General features: G+C 52.4%; 1 protein-coding gene across 2 annotated transcripts in view; it reads right to left on the bottom strand.

The window, feature by feature from the left end:
* The window catches only part of CDH22 (cadherin 22), a 49,425-nt gene extending 28,787 nt beyond the window's left edge, over nucleotides 1-20,638 (bottom strand). For both annotated transcript variants that reach the window (XM_066330662.1, XM_066330661.1), the window contains exons 1-3: nucleotides 20,241-20,638; nucleotides 16,089-16,383; nucleotides 6,353-6,472 (exon numbers count right to left, since the gene is read on the bottom strand). In XM_066330662.1, the coding sequence (XP_066186759.1) occupies nucleotides 6,353-6,472; nucleotides 16,089-16,383; nucleotides 20,241-20,465 (640 nt within the window). In that variant the 5' untranslated portion in view covers nucleotides 20,466-20,638. The remainder of the gene's footprint in view (nucleotides 1-6,352; nucleotides 6,473-16,088; nucleotides 16,384-20,240) is intronic.
* Nucleotides 20,639-21,493: the final 855 nt, after the last annotated feature.

Below are 21,493 nucleotides of genomic sequence, written 5' to 3'. Positions count from 1 at the left end.
AGTGATGAATTGGGATGAGAGGGAAAAAGCTCATGCATTCACCAAGGCTGTAATGACTTAACTGAGCTGCTCGTAATGATATGGCTCATAATACGCCATGCAAGATGGGAGGAAAGTGCTCAGGCACTTCCCAGAACACCTCCAAGGTCACTTGTCCCAACGAGGAGCAAGTCCAGGCCACTTGGCACAAGCAAAGCAGGGCAAACGTCCTCAGCCAGCTCCTGTTCTTCCAGCAGCACAAGGCAGACAAAATCTCTGCCTGTGGCAGGGGTGGAGACTGATCAGAAACTCCCTCTCATGGTGTTGTGTGTCCAGTCCATCCTGGAAAAGTGGGGATTGCTGCAGACAAACTGCCAGACCTCCAGAAGCCCCATCAGGATTGTCACTGGCATGCTATTCCTAAATTCCATGGGCCACACCAGGCCACCAGCCCAAGAGTCAGGCTGGTTTTGTCTTCTAGGCTGAGGTACCACTCACCATTTACTAATGGCCGTGGCAAATCAGGGTCTCCACACATGCTCCACATCCACTGGCACTAAGGGTCACCAGCAGCAAACCCACATGACCCCATCATTTGGAGCCAAGATAGTCTCTGCTCCCAAAACCTGACCCCCAGGGACTCTGCAAAGAAGCTGCAAGGGATGGAGGCAGACCATCCTCAAGGCTGTACAGAGAGCACAGAAAAGTCATTGCTATCATCTCCCAAGATTCACCTTCTTTCCAGCTGGAAAAACTGACAAACTTTGTCTTTCCCAGACACTGCTAACAAAGCAAGAACAACCTCGAGCTCAGACTTGTCTCCCCCGTTCTTGTCAGTATCTGTTATAGCTGAATAATGTGGACACATGGTGGCATACCCTCTGGTACAAGGCACATGTGGCTTTCCAGCATGATCCAGATTAATCAGTATAATTACCAGGCAAGGGGACACTTACAGCATCACATAAATACCACTGAATCTGCTCCAACGGCAGACTCTCTTCGGGTGATAAAAACAAAGCAGGACAAAGCACTCAGCAGGTAACTGCCTTCCAGGAATCCCATCATTATGGGCTTTGCTCTGCTCTCAGGTACTTCCAGGTCAGATGTCCACATCCTCAAAGGCTGTTTGGACAACGCACTTTCCAGCTGAGGGCAGGAGGAGCAATAAGCCAGAAAGTCATGGAGTAACAAACAGGGACCTATCCTAAGGAGGCTCCTGATTCATCTACAGTCCAAAGCAGGCAGTCTTCAAAGGCAGATGAGATTACCCTGGGCTACAAAGAGTCAAGATTTTAGTATCTCCAGGAATGGAAGTGCCACCATCATGGTGAAAAGCCTTGTCTTCCTGCCGTTTGGGTCTTTTAACCGTGCATGCCTGAGAAGAATCTGGGTCTGTCTCCTCTATCCTTCTCTTATTTAGCTGGATAAAACAGATTTATTTCTGCCAGCAGCCTGGTGAGATCAAACCCATCTCTGCCTCAGGCCAGGAATGGCAAGGCACCTGCCAAGTAGACTGCAGATTCCTCACCTGTGCCCTCACCTGCCTGCAGAGACACAGAAATACCAATATATCTGCCAGGACATGAGTCCTGCTGGAAGCACACATCCTCGAGAAGGTCAGCCCTTGCAGAAGAGGTCTTGGCTGCAAAATCCAGAACTTCAGCCACCCTCCAGCCCCCCATCCTGTCCTTCAGCTCAGCACAACTTGGGAGGCAGAAGCTAAAGGTGCTTTGAGAGTGAAGTATGAGGCACAAAGGGTCAGGAAGTTCATGGAGCACCTAACAAGAGCTTGTTCCAGCCTGCAATCAGCCTTGCCCATGCCAGCGCAGAGAGACAGCACACTCACCACTCCTTTGTCCCTTCTTTTAGCAGCTCAGTCCCTCATCACTTAACATTAATTCCCTTGGCACATTACTACATATACTCTCTCATTTCAAGATGACCAAAGATACAATTTAGTCCCAAATCAGCTGAAGTTCCTGCACGAGTCTCAGAAAAGGGCTGTTAATGTTCAATCTCACTAATAAGAGGAATCCCCTAATAATATATAAATATGGCTTCTCTGCAGACTCTTGTGCCTTACACTCAGACTCCCTTTGTGCCTGTGCACAGCTCTGGTGGATAAGTGACAGGGATGGGGCACAGACCTGCACAACCCCCTGGGCACACAGGAACACACATGTACTGATACATCTGTGTTTGCAGACACCAAGGAGCATTTCTAACAAACTGGCAAGAGCAGCAGAGAAACGTGTTCTGCCTCCCACTACCACATCACACAGATGAACAGCTCATCAGCCCAGCCCAGTGTGCAGCGAGCTCCCAGACACAGCTCCTCTCCCAGTCCAGCCTTACTGCCCCAGGACCAGGGCTGTGGTCTGTCTCCAAACAGCAAGGCTGGCACAGGTAGGGATGAAATGACTAAGGACTGCACACAAATAACCACCAGCTTCATCCCAGCAGGTCAGTATCTCCATTCTCCCCGGCATAAAAAGCTCCAAGCCCTTACTGGCTCAGTCTTTAAATCAGGACACAGGCTCTGGAACTCAGGAGCTGGTTTAAGTCATCACAAATGCCAGACTGCATTTCAAATACCTTCTGAGTTCTTCTGCCTTTCCCCTGCATTCAGCAGAGTGACAGATTTGAAGAACAACCTCTTCCTTACGGTAAAAAGCCAGGTTCCAATGCACAGCCCCAAACTGACAAGCTGTCTTTAAAGGAAAGCACCAAACATCACAAAACCTATGGTGTTACAAGCTCTGGTTGCTCTATAGCACTCAATATCCCTACAAAGGGATACACAAACCTGCTGGAAACAGAGGCACCAGGCTGTGGGGTGTTGAGCAGTTTCAGGTTCCCTCCCAAGGAAGGCTGTGTGCAAGGGATCACAGGCACCAGTGAGTCTCCAGCCACACTGCCCAGGGATAAGAAAGGGCACTGCAAAGGACATGGGGACAGACATGAGCAGGCAGGCACAGCTGCCTGCCAAACGAGAGATTTGCCCCTATAAAGGTGAATAATCTGCAGTGGTACAGAGAATGCACGGTGATATAAAGCAGCATGAAAACGCAGCCTGCGGATTTAAACGCACCAATTTCTCCTCTCATGTAAATGCACTGAGAGTGCCCACACTCCGGTGCATGTCTCCATATTGGAAAAGCATAAGCTTGAAAAATCTTGGTGAGGATGAGATTCCTGGAACTGGAACAGGTGCTGCCACTAAACCTCCCAGTTTACTGTGTAACTCTGGGCAGAGCTGGGCGCATGGCTCAGCAGCAGTGAGAGAGACTCTGCTGTTAGATTAGCACTCTCACCCAGAGCCAACACCCACCACAGCAGCAGAAGAGGCTGTTTCCCTCTGGAAACAGCAGGGCACAGCTGTGTGCTGGTACCTGTGAGAGCACAGCCTCCTCAGCAGATGAGGGCAGCCACAGCACAGGCACTGCTGCTCACCTGCTGCAAGGAGCAAAGACTGTCTGCACCCTGTCTGAGCAAGGAAGGCAGCACAAAGCTTACAAAGCTTAATGCCTGCAGGCTCTTGCAACAAGCCACAGGGATATTCTTACAGTTGGCAAGAAAACCTTGCCTCAAAAGCTTATGCATACAAAGCTCCCCACTCACACGAGAAAAGCCAGCCTAGACCTTCAGCACACACAGGTGAAGTTCTTGAACCTGATTTGGTGCACACAACACAAGTTTCAGTCTGTGAAACTAATCTCAGAGCATGAGAGTGGCTGGTGTATATGAAAGAAAGAAAAGCTCATGTGCATCAGCTGTGCTTTCTCTTCACCGTCATTTAATTCTGGAATCTTCCTACAGCATAAATGCCATACTGCTGCTTCCAGGGGAGCCATTTAGATGCTTGTCTCCCTCCAAAAAGACCCGAGACACTACAGGCATTCAAGGCTTACTGAGTGGCAGGACTTGGCATAGCACAGCATCCATACGGTTTGGGTCTGCTGTGAAGGGTCCATTGAATACAAAATCCCAGCTGAACACTACAGCTGGTAACATCCAAGAACAGGAGACAAAGTCAGCTGCACATGGTCCATGTTCTGTACTCAAGCGTGGAAACCACTTTTGTACATGCCACACCTGTGCTTTGGAGGAGGGTGTGAAAAGAGCACAAGACAAGGAGGGAAGAAAGAACTTGCGCTGGAAGGAATCTGGGGCTGAGGTGGTGTGCAAGGCAGCACAGGCATGCATGGAGCTGCAAGAAACAGCAGAGAAGGAGGTCAAAACCAAAAAGGGAAATCAAATTGTTCTTCATTATCATATATTATAAGAAATGTAACATGCCAGGTTTTTATGGTTCTTTTTATGGCCATTAATAACAATGGTGGCTCTGAGAGCTACGCTGCTGCTATGGATAATTAAATCTTATGCTCAGGGCAGAAGCTGGGCCACCCCAGGCAATCAGACCTGGATTCCCCTGTGCAGCATAAAGACTTATTCTAACAGAACAAGAGTGGGAGCAGGTTGGGGTGTTGGGGTGTGCTTGGATGGATATGATGACACCACGTGTCCCCACAGCACTGCTGCATCCACATGGGCCAGCACTGACAGCGGGGCACAGGGCAGGCTGCAGCCACAACTTGAGTGGCTGATGGGCAGAGCTGCAGCCCTGCAGTTCCTGCAGCGCTGGTGAGGCAGCTGCCATTTGCAGCTCAGACACCACCAGTCAGCCCCAACACCTGTGTTAGCAGCCAAATATCCTGGAGCAGACGTGCTCAAGAGGGGCTGGAGCCTTCTGCAGACTGTCAGCAATTCTGCCTTTATGAAACACAAGCAAGCAAAACAGTAAATCAACCCCCCAGTGTATGAAACAGCCAGCTTGAGAATTAAGACACAGAAAGTCAAGGAATCAAGAAGCTTGGATTCCCAGAGTGACATTAATTCTCACCACAGTCCCACAGGGCACATTTTAGTTTATGCCTTAATACAGAGCATTAATGTGGCAGGAAGCTGAGCCTCTGCACGTTCTGGCTTGTGCAGTTTGCTCCCAGTGGTCCCTCTCCATTCTAGCAGCCAGACTTCCACTCACACAAATCTGTCTCAGATTGACAGGATTTCATGTGCACCTGAATTTTCAGTGTTTAGCCTATTGTTCTCACACATACAATATAAAACAAAGCAAATCTGGGAGAGAAGAGAGCCCAGGTGCAACAGCTCCTGAGCAAGGGGTGGGTACAGCCCCAACCTGCTGCTTGTGCCCTCTCCTCACTGCACCAGCCTCAGTCCAGACAAAGGCATTTCCCAGCACATGCCACATTGCTGATGTCAGGTGTGTGCAGGAGCTCCCAAACTCCCAAATCTGAGTGTTCCTCCAGCAGCAGCCAGGCTGGTGGCAGAGCCAGGGCTGGGACCAGCTTTCCATGTGCACCAGAGCATTGTTAGGAGGTACAGGGTTTCTTGCAGAGGCTCAGGCACAAAGACCTTCACACTCTCCTTACACCAGCATCTCCAAACAGATTTCACTCTGACTTACATAAAAACAGCCTTAAAAATATCTATCAGCACAGACACAGATCAGCCTGACAGAGACTTGGTACTCCAGCCCAGGGGTTGATCTCAGCCACAGTGGTTTAGCAAGAGGGTGGGGAAGACTTTGTGTCCAGTTTTCCAACACAAGCTGCAGCTCCTCAGCCTGCTTGTCCTTTGACAAATTTTCATTAAACTATGGGCACTTTACTGCATGCTTTGTGCCTTAAATATCCCTTATTAGCATTTGAGTGTCTTCCCTCCTTAGCAAGCTTGTGAGGTTCCCATTAAGGGTAATGAGAGTCAAACTCCTGGGAGGCAAGGAGAATATATACCCCAACATCTTCTGGTTATGGTCTACTCTAACCAGTATGTCAGAGCATCATCTGCCAGAGATTTATTACAGAGGCATTTTACAACAGGCTCTATTATAAGTTATTAAGGAATGGAGCAGCTTCTACTGTTCTTTCATTAAATATTAATAGAACATTTATAAACCTATCCTTAATTTAAAGTGTTACCTTTAATCAAAGCCCTGGTGATAACGATGCAGCCTTTGGTAAGGCCCCTCTGGTAGTATTTAAACCTTCTACACTGATGTTTTATGTGCCTGTGGGGGCATTCCTGCTCCAGGCAGAGAGGATCTCTGGCCAGTGCAGGTGCAGACCAGGCGCTCTGGGCTGGCAGCTGCAGATCCTGCCTGCTGCAGGCAGGGCATGGAGCTGGGCAGCAGCCTGAGCAGGGCTGCTGAGCTTCCTCTCCATCATCCCTACCAGGAGTATCCAGCACCAGCGGCCAGCAGGGAGGCACAGATCTGCTGGCTCAGAGTCATGCCCAGGACACAGCCACTGTCAGGTGTCCTGGCCCAGCCCAGCTGGGTGCTGCTCACCTGTTTTACTGTCCACAGTGAAGTGCTGCTCCCCCTCCAGCACACTGTAGACTACCCGGGCACTGCTCCCGTAGGTGGGGTCGTCGGCATCAGAGGCCATCACCTGCATCACAGAGGTGCCTGCAGCAGGGACAAGGAGGAAAACAGAAAGTCAGGCAGGAGTTTAGAAGAGCAAGACAGACCTCAGAGCAGAGCCCAACATTGATTGCTTGCAAATGATGGCGGAAAGAGAACAGCTGGGTGCAAATGCAGCATCACCTCCTCATCAAACAGCTGACAGCCAGGACTCCAGACACTGCTGCAAATGCCTCTGGTGTGCTGCAGAGCGGCAGCAGGGACAGGATCCTGGGCCATCCCGGGGCAGGACCTGCTCTCCAGGAGATCACTGGTCTGAACAGCTGGAAGCTTTTCTCCCAGTGGCCTTCTACTGGATCATCTGGGAAGGAGCTGGGGATGTCACACTCACACCTGCCCTTCCTGTCAGCACAGAGTGAAATGATCACCTCCAGACCACAGAGGGACCACCCAGCTGGGGCCTGATCCACACTGCAGCAGGCAGACCTGCACAGGGACCACAGCCCGAGGAGAGGAAAGGCTTTCACTAGCCCAGAGCCAGACACAGCACCAGGTCCTCATGCTCTACACGTAGCAGGGCAGGAGGACTATAAATTGGATAAAAGTCCATCAAATGTCTGCAATTAAGTTATTGATTTTCAAGGCTGCCTCATTAAACTGGGTACTTCACTCCAACTGTCCCTGTGATGGCTTTAATTTGACATCATGTTCAATTTAACAAAAGCAGGACCCAGGACATGAGGGTGTGGGCAGGAGCAAAGGGGCTGAGATCTACAGAGACAACAGAAGGGAGAAAGGAGGGGAGGCCTACACCTACCTACAGACACCTGGAGAAAGTGTGACCAAAGCACTGTGAGGACAGGTTACCCTGTTTCATCTCTAGCACCAGACTTGGTGCATTCCTGCCCAGAGGTCAAGCACTGGGCACCAGTCAGTCAGAAGCAGCCTCTGTTCCTGTGTCACAGAAGGCAGATATGGAGCTGAAAACGACCAGAGGAGCATGAGGACCTTCAGTCCCTGGTGCCTTCCTCCTCCCTTGTCAGGAGACCACAAGCCCAGAGCCTGCAGGCAACCCAGGGATTTCCTGCACCAGCCCTGCCTGGACTCAGGCACGAGATGAGGCAGCACAGACAGCAGTCTGCTGTGAGCAGCTGGGATGCACACGCTCCCCTCAGTCCAGTTCACTCTGATCTCCTGGAAAGGGTGTTCACTGAGGGAAACGAGCAGTTACCATGGTTGCTTTTCATTCTCCTTAGCAGCCTTCTCAGAGCTGCAGCTCTGCTGATAACAGGAGAATCCCCCTCATCAGTCTTCAGCAACAAGCTAGTTTGAGTCAACTTATTTATGCTTTGCTGTCTCCAGTGAAGTTATGGCGCATCCCTGCCAGGCACGTCCAGATTTTACACCACGGCAACACTGGCTCTCTGCCTCGCAAACAACTATTTAAGAAATACTATTGTTGCATTTCCTCCTCCTCTCCCTGCCATAACACAACTCCTTCAAGCAGGTATGAGCCAAGGCAGATCACCCCCACGCCAGCACTGCACGTTCCCTCAGGCAGCGCGGCACGTTCCCTTGGGAAGCTTCTGATCAGAAAGAAAAAACAATGGACCAGAGAAGGGAAATGACACCAGGGTCTCCAAGCATCCTTCTCCCACCTGCAGTAGAGAGAAACCTGCTAGGGATGCTGGAGGTGCCAAAGTCTGAGAACCACAGAAAGCAGTATCTGCCCCTAGGAACAAGAGAGGGCTCCCTCTGCACAGCCTGGCAGCGATCAGCTGAGAGCCTGGTGTCCACAGCAGCACCCACTCCTGCACCTGCAGCACAGGCAGAGCCTGCTGACTTGGCACAAACATCCCACGCTCCAAGGATCACTTGTTCCTGCCGAGGGTTAGGAGATTCAAAACTCACCCACAGGTACCCAAGCCCATCGGTTATTTCCCTGTCCTTGCCCTGTAGACCCTGTGTCAGGACTGCACATTTGCAGACAGAGCAGGTGCCTCAAGGACCACACCACAGCCTCCTGTTCCAGCCATCCCAACCAAGGGATCATCAGAGGCAGGCTGGCCACTAAATGTCTGCACCAAACTCTGCACTTGATGCTGCTTCCCCCAAGATGCATTCACTCCATTGCATAACTCACCTCCTAACCCATCCCTGTCACACACAGTTGTACTTCCTGTGATCCAGTATTTACTTGAATGCTATGAAACTGCAGATTCTGAAGAGGAGGCACGACCTGTGTCTACCCAGAGCATGGTTTGTGTCACCATTCTAAGCCGTGCCTTGAACAGGTGAGGTAGGCTGCTGCTCTCAGGTTTCGTGTGCCACCACTGAAAGCTCCTGACACACAGATGCTGGGCACTCCCAAGAACTGGAGCAACAGGGCAGCAGATTCAGCCCCAGGTCCCAGGGGTGAACCCCATGTTTGGGACTAGAGTTTTCTGCTCTAGGGCTGGGGAAACCAAGAAGCACGAGGAGCATTGCAGCAAGACATCTTTACTCAGAGGCAGAGATGGGGCACAGTGCCCTTGGGCTGCAACCAGCAGTGCCAGAGGTGATGAAGGCTCTGCCCTTCTCCACCTGCCCTCACAACAGCTCATTAACAAAACAGCAACATCAGCCAGGCAGGGAACACTGACCTCACTTTGTGCCTTGACTTCTTGTCGGTGAAGGTGCACTGCAGCCTGCTCAAGGTCACCTAAAGGGTATTAGGAATTTACTAGTTCAACTTTCCAGCATCCTCCCCTAACCTCCACTTATCCCCTTCCCACTCCTCCCTCCCACTCTCTTTCCATGTGAAGAGCTATGGTGTTCAATTTCAGCTTAACCTGGTCCCCTCCTTCCTGCAGAGACAAGCCTTCCCAGGCTCCCACCCTGCTCCAATATTAGTCCCTGCTCTCCAAGCACAGCACTGCCCACAGCAAGTACAGCATGTACAGCTTTTATTTAGTTTTCTGGCACATGCCTCAGCCATAAAAGATACACTAAATAAAATCTAAACATCCATCATGTACTCTATCACCCGCCCTCCCATAACCAAGAAGCCTGAGCCTGTATCCAAAGAGATAATTAGACATATAAAATGAGATAAGGCCTTGGTTCTTCCCTCGACCAGCTCACTCCACAGATCAGAGGAAATCAACAATTTTACATAGAAATTAAGAGGTCAGAATCCATCTCTTACTCTCCCTCTGCAAAGCTGAGATCTGGCACAGCAGATCAAACAAACCCTGATTTCCTCCAGAAGGAAGGGGGAGCAAGACTCTCACTTCCAGAGCAATACTTCCCTCAGCCTAGCTCACCCTGGCTGCCTGCCATCCTCTGTCCCCATGGGCCCTGCTTGGGCTGTCCCCATTCCACACCCTGAGCCATCCTGGAGACCTGCCAGGGACAGCAGCCAGCCCTTAGCTGTGCCAGCAGCATCCCTCCTGTGCTGTGAGCAGGGTCAGCGGGGCAGGGAGGAGCTGCCCACACCGAGAGGGGCCCCAGGAGCTGTGGGTGCAGTGTCTCTGCAGGGTCCCTTCCCAGGAGTGCAGAGCTCAGCCCCCACAGCCACCCTGCCATGCCGAGTGTCCCCAGGACTGGCAGGGCACAACAGCCCAGCCCAGTGCCCTGGATGGGATGGATGGGGCTCTGCAGGGCACCTCCAGGATAGCAATGCCTGTCCTGGCATCTGTGACTGCCTTCCCACAGCACCCAGAGCCTCTGGGGCCAGTCTCAGCGACCCTGCGTGAGGAAGGCTGATAGCTCCAGACCACTTGCTATGCCACTCACTCCAAACACGTTTAGCTAAAAGAAATGTTGACAGGCAAACTCCAAACACATCCATGAGCAGAGAGGCCCTGCACTGAATCCACAAGCAAGTGGCTGGGACCTGTCACTTCCCCAGGGACAGAAGTACATGCAGGCTCTGGGCAGACAAAGAGGCAAATGAGCAGCAGGAAAAAACCAACACTTGCTATATTTGACTGCCCCTCCTCACAGCAGCAGCCACCCTTCTATGGTAAAACCAGGAGCCTCCAGATGCTCTCCAGATCAGCCCTGGGGCTCAGTTGCCACCTTCAGCTCAGGCAGAGCCCAGGGCCACTTTCTGCCCATGCTGAGAGCTCTTTCTGTGTGGATCTGGCCAGCTCCAGGACAGCACTCAGGACACTTGAGCCCTGCAGAACATCAGGGACCCTGCAAGGAGTGCTGTGTCATGCAAAGCCACATTCCCTGGCCTGATGCCAGGGTGCAGCACTCCCATCCCAGGTGCCTGGGTGTCATGGGGCAGGAGGCAGGTGGGATTTTATAAACCATGCAATTTACAGCTTTTGTCTGGCCCCAAACACCTGCAGCAGCTGATGTACCCCAGACACATTCAGCCAGAACATCAGGGGAAAAAAATGAACTAGAGGAGCTTAAAAATTACTGGAGCAGAAGTGAGTTTCTTGCAATCTTGTGAACATCCTGACTTGGTAGGAAGCCAGGCCCAGAGGAGATTCACTGCACAGTCCTCTCACCCCACAGGACAAGCCTGAGGGCAGTAACCTGGCAGGGTGCAATTGCTCAAATGTGCTACTGTGAAATTTCTTTTGGGGTGTCTGGCCAGAGAAAGCCAAAGCATCCCAGCTCCTGGCATGAAGCAGGTAAACGTGGTGCCATAGGGAGCAAGCCAAAGCATTCCATAGAGAGGCTCAGGCTCCCCGAGGGGCTGCCAAAGGCAGCCTGGAAGAGACCCTCACTTGGGCAGGGCAGTGCTTGGAGCCTGTCCTGGGACCTAGAGTGCAGTGCAGAAGGGGAAGGACTTATCTCATTAAGGACAATCAGACAGGGCAAGCCCCAGCTCTCAGCCACTTGCTGTCCCAGCAGCTTCCAGATACACACAAGTGACTTAAGCACTTTATAGCAAGAGGAAAAAAAAAATCAGATTGCCTGCAAGTGTTCTGGCAGCATGGTAAACAAAGTGTTTTTCTCTGCTTCCAGCATGGAGATTAAACAATTTCTCTTCACAATAATCACTTCTGCATTCAGCCAGCTTTGTGCTGGAGTCAGGGCTTGACCCCAAGTTTCTGTCTGTACAGCCAAATCGCCTCTAATCTGGACATGGTGCTACACAAAGAAATGAGAGTGAAATGCACCAAGGGAGGAGTGAAGTTCTGATAAAAGCATATGCCTTTCCTGGCATGCTCCTCGCTCCAGGCCCTGCCTGCTCCTCAAGGACCCCACAAGTGAGCTCTGGGCTGCAACACTCACCCTGTGCAACCAACAGAGTTGTCTAACAGGAGGCACTGTGTGCTGAATTTGGGCTCATGCCTGAGTGCAGCAGACAGCTGTTAGGCAGACCCCTGGAAGATCAGGAAAGGAGCCCAAAATACAGCTAATTTTAGCACCTCCTGTAACAAGGTGAAGCTCCTGCAGTTTTAAGGCAGTTGGCTGGGTCCCATCCTACATTCTTCTGCAGCTGCAGATCTCTCCCTTTCGTACTGGATTCTGCTCAATTCTAATGTTTCGGAGAGATCCACACTGGGGTATCCAGAGAGGCTGAGCCTTGGGTGCCAGCACAGAGCAGCCTGCAAGCTCTTGACCAGCAGCCTCTCCCTGAGGTGACAGGGCAGCAGTGAAGCTGTCAACAGAATTTGCACACAGATGCTCCTTGGCATGCACGGCCATGGGCACAGGGGAGTCAGTGAAAATACTCCCCAGGAGCCCCTGCCTTCCTCAGCCTGGGTGACTCCAGGGCACTGCCTCCAGCCAGCTCCCTCAGGAGGCTCAGCAGGGACCTCTCCACCAGCCCAAGCTGACCTCCCTTCTGGGCAGCAAACCTCCCACAGCAGCTGCACTACTGCTCCTGATGCCCCAGGCCAGATCAGGTTTCTCCAGAAAAGCCAATTGCTGGTTTTACAGCTGGTTCTTCTGTTCCAAGGGAATCCAGATAAAGCTGGCCATTCTGGATGTGCTTCTTTCAAGTGCAGGATATCCCTGTGTAGAAAACACTGACTTCTCCAGCCAGGCTCGTAGGCTGGGGTTAGCTGCAGGCACCACCTCTGCCCTTTACAAATCCCATACTCCAGCCTTATCCTCTTGACCATCCTGCATCTGCCACTTTTGATCCATCAGATAACAACAGCAACCCCTTTTCTTTCCCTTTGCAGAGGTTTACAATGAGTCTGGATGAGCTCATGGAAGACAGACACTAAAGCTTACTAAACCCCCAGAAACCACCCACAGCCAAAGAAATTTCCAAGCTGAAAACAGATGCTGGCTGGGAGAATATTAAAAGGAGCATCACATGTCCTGTGCATGCTGTTCCTCCTTCCTAAGAATGCACTCTGACCACTGCCAAGGCAAGATCCTGGAACAAAGAGACCTTTAGTCCACCCTCAGTCTGACAGTCTGAGGCAGCACGTATGATGTCTACCCAAACACACTGCCCTGGCCCCAGCGCAGAGCAAGGGGCAGCTGTGCTGCCAAGCACTCCCTGTTACTCTGAGTTTGTGCAGTTCTCTCATTTGTTATTCCCTCTTAGACACTAGGAAATCAAATGACTTTCCCTCCCAATTAGTACTCCTTCATTATGCAAATAATGTCCTTTGATCTGCTCCTGCTGTCACAGAGCGGATCTGACTGTATTTGGTTTATTCCTCTTCACGCCCCAGGAAGGCACCCACCTCTGGGAGCTGGGACTCTGCTTCTGGCAGGGAATGGAGAGTGCAGCTGAGAGATGCCTTGAGTGAGAATGAAAACCACCCAAGCACAAACTCCAGCGAGGTCTGGGAAGGCAAGACCACTAGAGGAGGAAGAAGGGGTCACCCTTAACTTTTCAGGCTGAGATGCAGAACAAGGGCTTCCAAGGAGCAGAGACAGGGAATGAGCAGCTTCCTACAGCTCCAAGCTGGAGAGCAGCCTTGCCCTTGGAGTGGCCCCATCCCAGCCCCTTCCCCAGCAGAGCACAGCTGAATCCAAATGGTGCTGGGTGCAGGCATGGCCACCAGCAGGTCCCCAGGTTTTGATCTTCGTATACTAACAGCCAACTGAAGTTCTCCAGCCTTTGTAGCCCTCCTTGGCCAATACCAAGCTGAGATCACCTCCATCCACATTCAGGAAGGCAGCAAGGCCCACTCCCCATTCACTCTCATGAAAATACCCCACAGGTCTAGGGGAGATGGTCCGTCCAGCTCAGAGACAGCAAACATCACTATCAGTAGCAACGACATCAAAGCCATGATCACAGCTGCACCCAGCCTTGATGCCACAAAAGGAGCACTCCCACACAAAAAGGGCCTGGCAGGTCACTTCCCACAAGAATAACCTGAACTTCACCTCCCTGGCCCAGGAGCTTCCCATATCCTGCACCCTCAGCCCTTCCTACAGCATCTGGAGCTGAACTCCTCACACTAGGTCCATGACCAGCCTCATCTACCTCCCAGCTGCTGAACCTCAGAGGGTTATCAGAAAGCTCCTTTGCCAGCCTTGCCTGTTTATGCTTTCACAGGATGTGTCCATCTTGTCCTTTGTGCTGCCTGCTCCTGGGCAAAGCACTGCCAAGCCAAGGGAGAAGAGGGAGGGAGCTGGGGACTTGCAGCAGCAGCATGTGGGTCCCTCCAGCTCTGCACTCACACTGCTGGGGCCTGGGGAAGCACCAGCACCAGGGGAAGATGATGTGTGATGCTGTGAGGCTCTCCCTGGGCCGTCTCCAGGGTGAGGCTGCTCTGGAGGAGCCCATACACTCCCCAGGATGGCCAGACTGCAGAAGGCTCAGAGGCTGTGGCAGGCAGGTAGCCTGGAAAGCAGAACAGGCTCTTGGCTCCAGCTCCCCTCTCTAAGCACACAGCTGGGAAATGCAGCCCACGCCGTTCACAGCACTTCTCTTCACTTTTAACTTCCGAGTATTTTAATTTGCAGGAATCGCCTTCTTTTATGTTGTGAAACCGTGTTTCTTTCTCCCTCTGATCTCCAATTTCGCATAGAAACTGTCTCCTTTGATATGTCTTGTTCACATCAGTCTGATCAGGCAGCTCCATAATTGTTAGTGATTTTCAAAGAACTGGAATCCTTGTCTAATATCCAGAGTTGAGAATTCCTTGCTTTTTAAAATGTTGTTCAAGCAAATTAGATTAATTTAATTTCTTTCTTCCCTTTGGGAACAGGATGCCTCTTGCTTTGGTGCCCACATGCTGTCTTTCATTTCTCCAGGAGCACCCAGCTGTAGTTCAAGGGGTCACTCTCTGACTGAGGGAAGGATTTGCACAGGTAACTGGAAGCAGAAGGAGAGCTTGGGCTGCCTCAGGAGAACTTGTTCTCCATACATCAACAGAATCCAGGCAGCAGCAGCTCCTCTGGTGCAGGTGATTCCTGTACATCTGTACCTGCTGTAGGGCCACGCACCAGCCTTGCAATATGCTGCACATGAACCACGGAGAGCTGGAGCTCTGTCCTGAGGCAGTGCAGACCCGAGGAGCGTTCCCTGGTGTCTCTGCAGTCAGACCTTCCTGCAGCAGCACAGCAGGACCTGGTGGTTCACCTGACCTGGCCTCTCCAGCCCCTGGTGCAGCTCAGCTGCTCCCCCTGCCCCGGGGGCTCTCTGCAGTCCTGGCACTGTTCCTGCCCTGTGCTCACAGTGCCTGATCTTCGATATCAGCCTTTCACAAGGCTGTCTTCTGCTGGCATACAGCCTTTGGGAACAGTGATTTACAGCTCCTGCTGGCAGCACATGCTGACAACACACAGCCTGCTATAGGGGTAGCAGAGAGTCCAGTGTGGACAGGGAATGGCGTGGAGAGAACAGTGTGGACAGGGAATGGTGTGGCTCTGGGCAGTGCAGCACCAGTCGCTCTCCTGGACTCCAGCTGTGCTTAGCAGCATGGGAACCCAGCAGAAGCGAGGGTAGCAGTGCTGCACAGCTCACACCTTCCTGCACTCCTCCTGAAGCTTGGGTGAGCACAAAGCCAGCTGTCCTGCTCTGCCATCCCAGGGGGATGGACTCATGCAGCCTCATCATCCCTGCACCATCCCAGCCTGGCCCTGAGAGCTTCAGTGAAGCTGATCACCAACACACTTAAGAAGGGCCTTGGTGCCAAGGGGACAGGCAGTTAAGGCTAACACAAGGAAGCCACAGTTCCATCACAGGGACATGAATTCCCCAGTCTCAGCCAACAAGGCTTGGCCCCTCAGAAAACGACAGATCCAACTGAGAAGGGCCTGGCAGCTCTGCACGGGGACACACAAAGGGCTGATGTCTGGGCAGTCCTGCGGCTCAGAAGAGCAGCAAAGCAGCACACAGAGGATGGCCTGAGCTGAGGGAGAAACCACTCAGACCAATCTGAACCACAGGCAGACGTGAGCCCCTCGGTTTGTGAGGGCTTAGTCCAACTCTCCAGCATTTAGGAGGGAGGGGGCTGTGCAAAGCCAGAGTCAATGCACAGCACACAGCTGGCACCACCACAACCTGTCCCCAGAGCACGGCTTAGGGCTGAGACTGAGCGCTCAGCCAAAGGCTGGCAATCAGCTCAGAGGATTTATCCACTTGTTTTTCTTAAGCCACCTTATTTATTTTTCCCTTTTGGCTCCCTAGCTCTGGAATCCCTGGGATTTGCAAGTGGTTTTGGTGGGGTACAGGAGGCTCAAGGCTTGACAGGAGAGAGGTTTCCCAAGGCACACCAACCCACAGCAGACCTACCGACGGGGGACAGCTCGGCCACGCTGCCAATGTAGGGCCCCTCCAGGAAGCGAGGCTCACTGTCGTTGATGTCCTGCACCTTGATGATGAATTCTGACTCAGGCTCCAGCAGCTGGTCTGTCTGCCTGTCCCGGGCCTGTGCCCGCAGCGTGTAGAAGGTTTTCTGCTCCCGGTCCAGGCGCTCGGTGGCGTGGATGTCGCCTGTGATCTCGTCGATGAGGAAGATGGTCCCTGCGCCCTCCCCGGAGATGGTGTACTTGATGGAGCCGTCTCCCTCATCAGAGTCCGAGTGGATCTGCCAGGGAAAGAGGGAGAGGGTGGGAGCAGGCTGGGGCTGTGCTTATACCCAACCCTAGCCACCTGCACAAGATGCCCATGGTCCCTGTGTGATGCCCCTCTGCTCACTCTGCTCTTGTTTGACTGGATAGTGACAGAGAGCACCACCAGACAACTCCTGTGCACAAAGGAACGCCCAATAAACTGGAATTTCAGGCCTGCCTCTACAGCTCTGCAGATTACAGATTCTGCCAGTGCAACCTCACTGTAACCCAAAGACAAATCTCTTTAATAAGGGGTTATGAGATGATGGAAAACTGAAGGACAACTCAACAGCACTCCAAAGAAAGAGGCTTCCCCATGGGCAAGGACCCAGGACTCTAGCAGCATGTGATCACCTCTCCCAAGCTGCACAGGCACCTCACCATCAGCATCCCTCCCCTTCTACACAACCAATTGCCAGAAGTCTGTCCTCATCCACCTGCTCTGCCTCAGCCACAGCCTCCCTCCACGATCTGGGCAGCTGGTGCTGACAAGTCTCCCTGCTGAAGAGCTCTCAAACTCACTGCACTCCTGGGCTGGGTTCACACTGCAGAGTAACAGGGGTCACAATATCTCGTCATCATGCCCAGAGCCCCACCTGGACAAAATCTGCAAAAGAGTGTGACAAATCTGCTCATGTTCAGGACTAAAAACAGACCCTGAGGAAGATGCCTTTGCAGGCAATCTCTGCTGCTTCATTTTTAAATTAAGACAGTGTTTGGAATTAGGAAAAGAAAGGGTAAACAGCAGTTCCCCCATGGACCAAGAGCTGACTGGAATCCAGGCCAGACGTCCAGAGATAATTTTATTGGTGGCATTAAACTGAGTTATGAGGTTTTTACAATCCAGCCACTTATGAGAAATCTATTAACAGTAACTGGACAGGCAGAATGCATCTTGACAGAGAGCAGCATGGGCATTAATTGGGACAATCCATACTGGGACAGGCCCCCGGAAAGGTTTCATCAGCTGCTTTCATTTGTTTCCTACAATTTCTGCTTAGAATCAGCAAAGTCATGTCCCCCCTCCAAAAAAAGAAAAAAGCCGTCCATTAATCGGCTAATGAAATATGAAAATGTTTATGGGCCATTCAATCTTCCAAACTGCAGTTCTATAATCCACCTTTCAGACATACAGCTCTACCAGCAAGAATTTATATCAGAGCTGCCTCTTTTTTTACGATGCCTTCATTATATTTGTCTTGTTAGATACAGTTTATATATTTATTTCACAAGTGAGGGACCCACACATTAGGCAATTCAATGCATTTTGCACAACATTCACAAATTACTGCCCATGGTGACACGTCTCTCAAGGCTTGCCTGGAAGGAGACCTTCACCAGCTCACAAATAGGGCTGTGAGCCCAGCAGAGTCTGGGACCACCGTGATGGCTTTGGCTGCAAATGTGCCTCTGGGGTGGTCACCCTGCCCTGGTCTTTGGGCATGGTCATCCCAGCCTGGCCATCCAGTCCCAACCCTTCCCACTGGCTGGTGGAGAGCTTGCTGCCCTCTTCACTTAATCATCCTTTCCCCAGTCCTCACTGCTACTCTACTTTTCAGGGCCAAGGAGCACCAGGTCTGTACAGCGCAGGTAGCAGAAACCTGCATTTTTCTGCTGAACACCGGGCTCATGATTAATAATTAGGCTAGAGATAAAGCATCCAGCACCACATTGAGCTCTCAGCACATCCTCTTCACATATTTGCTCATCGCTGACTGCTGGGAGCAGACACCAGCATCCCTTCAAACAGGAGTGTTAGGAAGAAAAATGGAGCTTGGGCTCAAGGGGCTGCAGAGATTGATTTACAGGGGAAGATTAAAAGAGCTAAATCTGTGCTGCTTGGCTAAACAACAACTAATGGGGGAGGGCTGGGATCACAGACTACAGAAACGCGAGGGGAGATGCCACGGACCCGGACCACATCGCAGTGATGTTCTCTCCTCTCTGTTACAGCAGGCAGGCTTGGGGAGCACCGTGCTGCCACGCAGCCTCAGGGTTCCCTCCACCCCTGGGCACGGCAGGAGACTGAAGTCACACAGCTCTGGCACACACACTGGGCCCCAAGAGCAGAGGGACCACCCAGCCCTGCCTGCAGCTCAGCCCCAAGCAAGGATAGCAGTGTCTGCAGAACTGGGACATTCAGAGGGCGGACAATAGGCTGAGCTGTCCCATTTGTTAAACAGGAAAATGGTTTCCTTGTCCTAAAAGACTACAGCCAGAATTCCTACGAAGCCATTAATTACATACTAATAATTAAATCAAAATTAAATATGAACAGAGGTGCACATTCCTTATTAAAAGCAATTAAACAGAAAGCACAGATACACAAATAAAAAATGACTCCGGGGCTAGAAAAGAAAGAAAATCAAATAAAAACTAGCCCATAATAAAGGCGCACTCTGTTTGCTCCAACTCATAAAGCCCGAGTTCATCAATTTTCTTTAAATATTAGCAACTTAATTAAATCTGCTTTTTTCCCTTTAATCCTCTCCTCTATCTAAAATAGATCTGTCCACATGCAGAAGTTTGTAACTAGTGCTGACCCCATAATTCTATTTAAAAAACCCAAAGAAATCCACATCAAACTGACAGCAGCCTCAGGGGAAATTACAGTTCAGAAGAAGGATTAGCTAGAGAACCCAGATTTTATGGAAATGGTATCGGCCCTTCAGAAAGCACATGTAGGTGTGTGAGAGGTGTCCACAGAGGGCAAGCCCCAGCTACTCTGCAGGGTCCCCCAGTGCAGGGAGGATCCGGACCCTCGGACTGCGCTAAGAGGGCTGGCACAGTGCTGGGGACAAACAGTGTCCCAGGAGAGCACTCCATCCTCTCCCAGATGCCTGGCCCTGCTGGCTTTCAGCCCTGGGGATCCCCAGGCAGCGATCTGAGAGCTGCTGTTCTGGGCCAGGCGGGTGACGTGGTGGGTGATGTGGAAAGGGGCCGTAAAACGGGTGAGTTGTAGGTTTTGGTTCAGCTGGAGCCGAGGCATTGCCAGGCCTGTGACAGGCCCTGGTGCCTCTGCTGCTCCCAGGGGAGCCATGAATTAGCTGTGCCTGCTCCGAGGGCGGCGGAGGAGCGCGGCTTTGAGTGTCTGCTGAAACGGACACAAATCACCGCTGAAATCCCTGCTGGCCCCCGGCCAAGAAACCCATTTTCCTCCAGACTCGTGCCCAGACGGCTAAGGCCATCAGACAGCCCTGCTGTACAAGCTCTTGGGCACTCTCCTTCGGGGTGAGCCCATGCCTCCAGCTCTAGCTGGATGTAGTGCGTTCCTCTGACTGGTCTCCACAGCTGGCACTGCCTTCACCCATACACAAACAACACATCTGCCTGATACATGGGGCAGCTGCTTCTCCAAAGCTCCCAGAAAAGGATAAAGCCCAGCAACCCCAAGGTGAAGTGCTTCTTCAGGACACCAGGAGTGGAGGGAGCAGAGGTCCATGTGCAGCCTTCCCAGGAGGTTACACACCAGGGAAGTGTGGTGAGCTCCCACATACAGACCCAGACCTGCCTAGCAAGGCACTGTCACCTGCCAGCAGGTCCCACAGAGACAGGGCTTCTTGCACCCACCCCTAGACACCGTAAGAACCCAGTATATGATTGTAGGAACACAGACATAAATCTTGGTGTGTCCTGTTCTCATCTCTGGGAATACATTAACCTCACCAGCCCCAGCAGCGACCAGGCTTCTGCCATTGCAGTCCACAGAGCATTTCTCTAGCCAGGCCCCCATGAACAACCTCCCCATGGGCCCTCTCTCTGCTCAGCACTGCCTGCATGTCCACCCTGCCCCTGGTTCTGTCAGCCCCATGGAGATATCAGGTCAGCTTACCTTCCCCACATACAGCGGCTCTGTGCCCGTGTACTCCTCCACCACGAAGAACTGATTCCAGACCCAGCCGCGCTTCACTCGCCCGCCGGCCAGCAGCGCAGGGTCCCCGGGCTCCCCCAGGCCAGGGCCCTCCACCTCCGTGTGCATGGCCCAGGACCCCAGCTCCTGGATGGCGCAGAACAGCAGCAGCATGGTCCACAAGAAGCCCTGCAGACCCTTCGCCATGGCACTCTAGGAGGCTGCATGAGCAGGAGCTTCTGGACGGGCAGCCAACATCCTTTAGGGAAGAGTAGGAGGAAAGTCCACACTAGCACCGTGAGGCTGCCTGGTCACTGCAGAGCATCCCCATCCCTGCTGCATGCCGTGCCCTGCAGCTGGAGCACTCCTGTCCAGCCCGAGTCACATCTGTGACAAGAGGTGTCCCGGACTGCCCGCTGCTGGTGTGGGAGCAGTCAGTGCTGGTGCCCTGCAGGCTGCTCCTGGGTTTCCAGAGAAGAGTCTGGCAGCTGGCATTTGTCCCCGGGGGCAGAGCTGCAGGGCTCTGTGCCCGGCTGCTGCCGGTGCCGCTGGGGAAGGGGCGATGCTCAGCCTGCCGCCCACCCCACCTGGGGCAGGGAACACCACAGCAGCACACGGGGCACACACACCCACTGCTGGCATTCACAGGAGGAGAAGGAAAGCTCTTCCACAAATGCTTTCACAGAGAAGTTAACAGGATGAGCTGCTGCGGCCAATGTCTGCCTGTCCTGTGGCAGCCTGGGATTACTGTGCAAAGGGAGGGGCAGTGCAGGTGTCTGTGCCACACGTGCAGTTCACAAGGCCATTTGTAACTCCCATCTTCAGGGGGACAACATCCCAGTGCCTGGTGAAGGGTCCTTTGCCCAGATGGTTCCGGTCTCTTCCATTCTCTGTTGGCTCATGCAGGGAGGTGCAGGGCAGTCAGCAACATCTCCAGGAGCCTGGAAAAAGCCAAGATGTCAGAGCTGGTGTGAAAACACGGCCCAATGTCCCCCTGTGCTCCTCCTGCAGCCTTGGTCAGCATCTCCTGCCCTGCCTCAGGTGCTCCACAGCAGCACCAAATCCCACAGGTCCTGCCAGAGCAGGAACACAACAGGGAGGGCTGCAGAGCTCTCAGCACTGCAGACATCTGCTCCAGCAGGGACTCTGAGACCAAGGACCCTGCTGACAAGGGCACTCTCTCAGCACATGGTCCTGACTGTTGAGAGGAGTGAGGTCTGTGCCTGGAGGGAGTC

Source organism: Sylvia atricapilla, chromosome 16, assembly GCF_009819655.1.
Source record: "Sylvia atricapilla isolate bSylAtr1 chromosome 16, bSylAtr1.pri, whole genome shotgun sequence".
NCBI classification, from domain to species: Eukaryota; Metazoa; Chordata; class Aves; order Passeriformes; family Sylviidae; genus Sylvia; species Sylvia atricapilla.
Note: the sequence above shows the minus strand (reverse complement) of the source record. Positions and strands in the feature narration are given on the sequence as shown.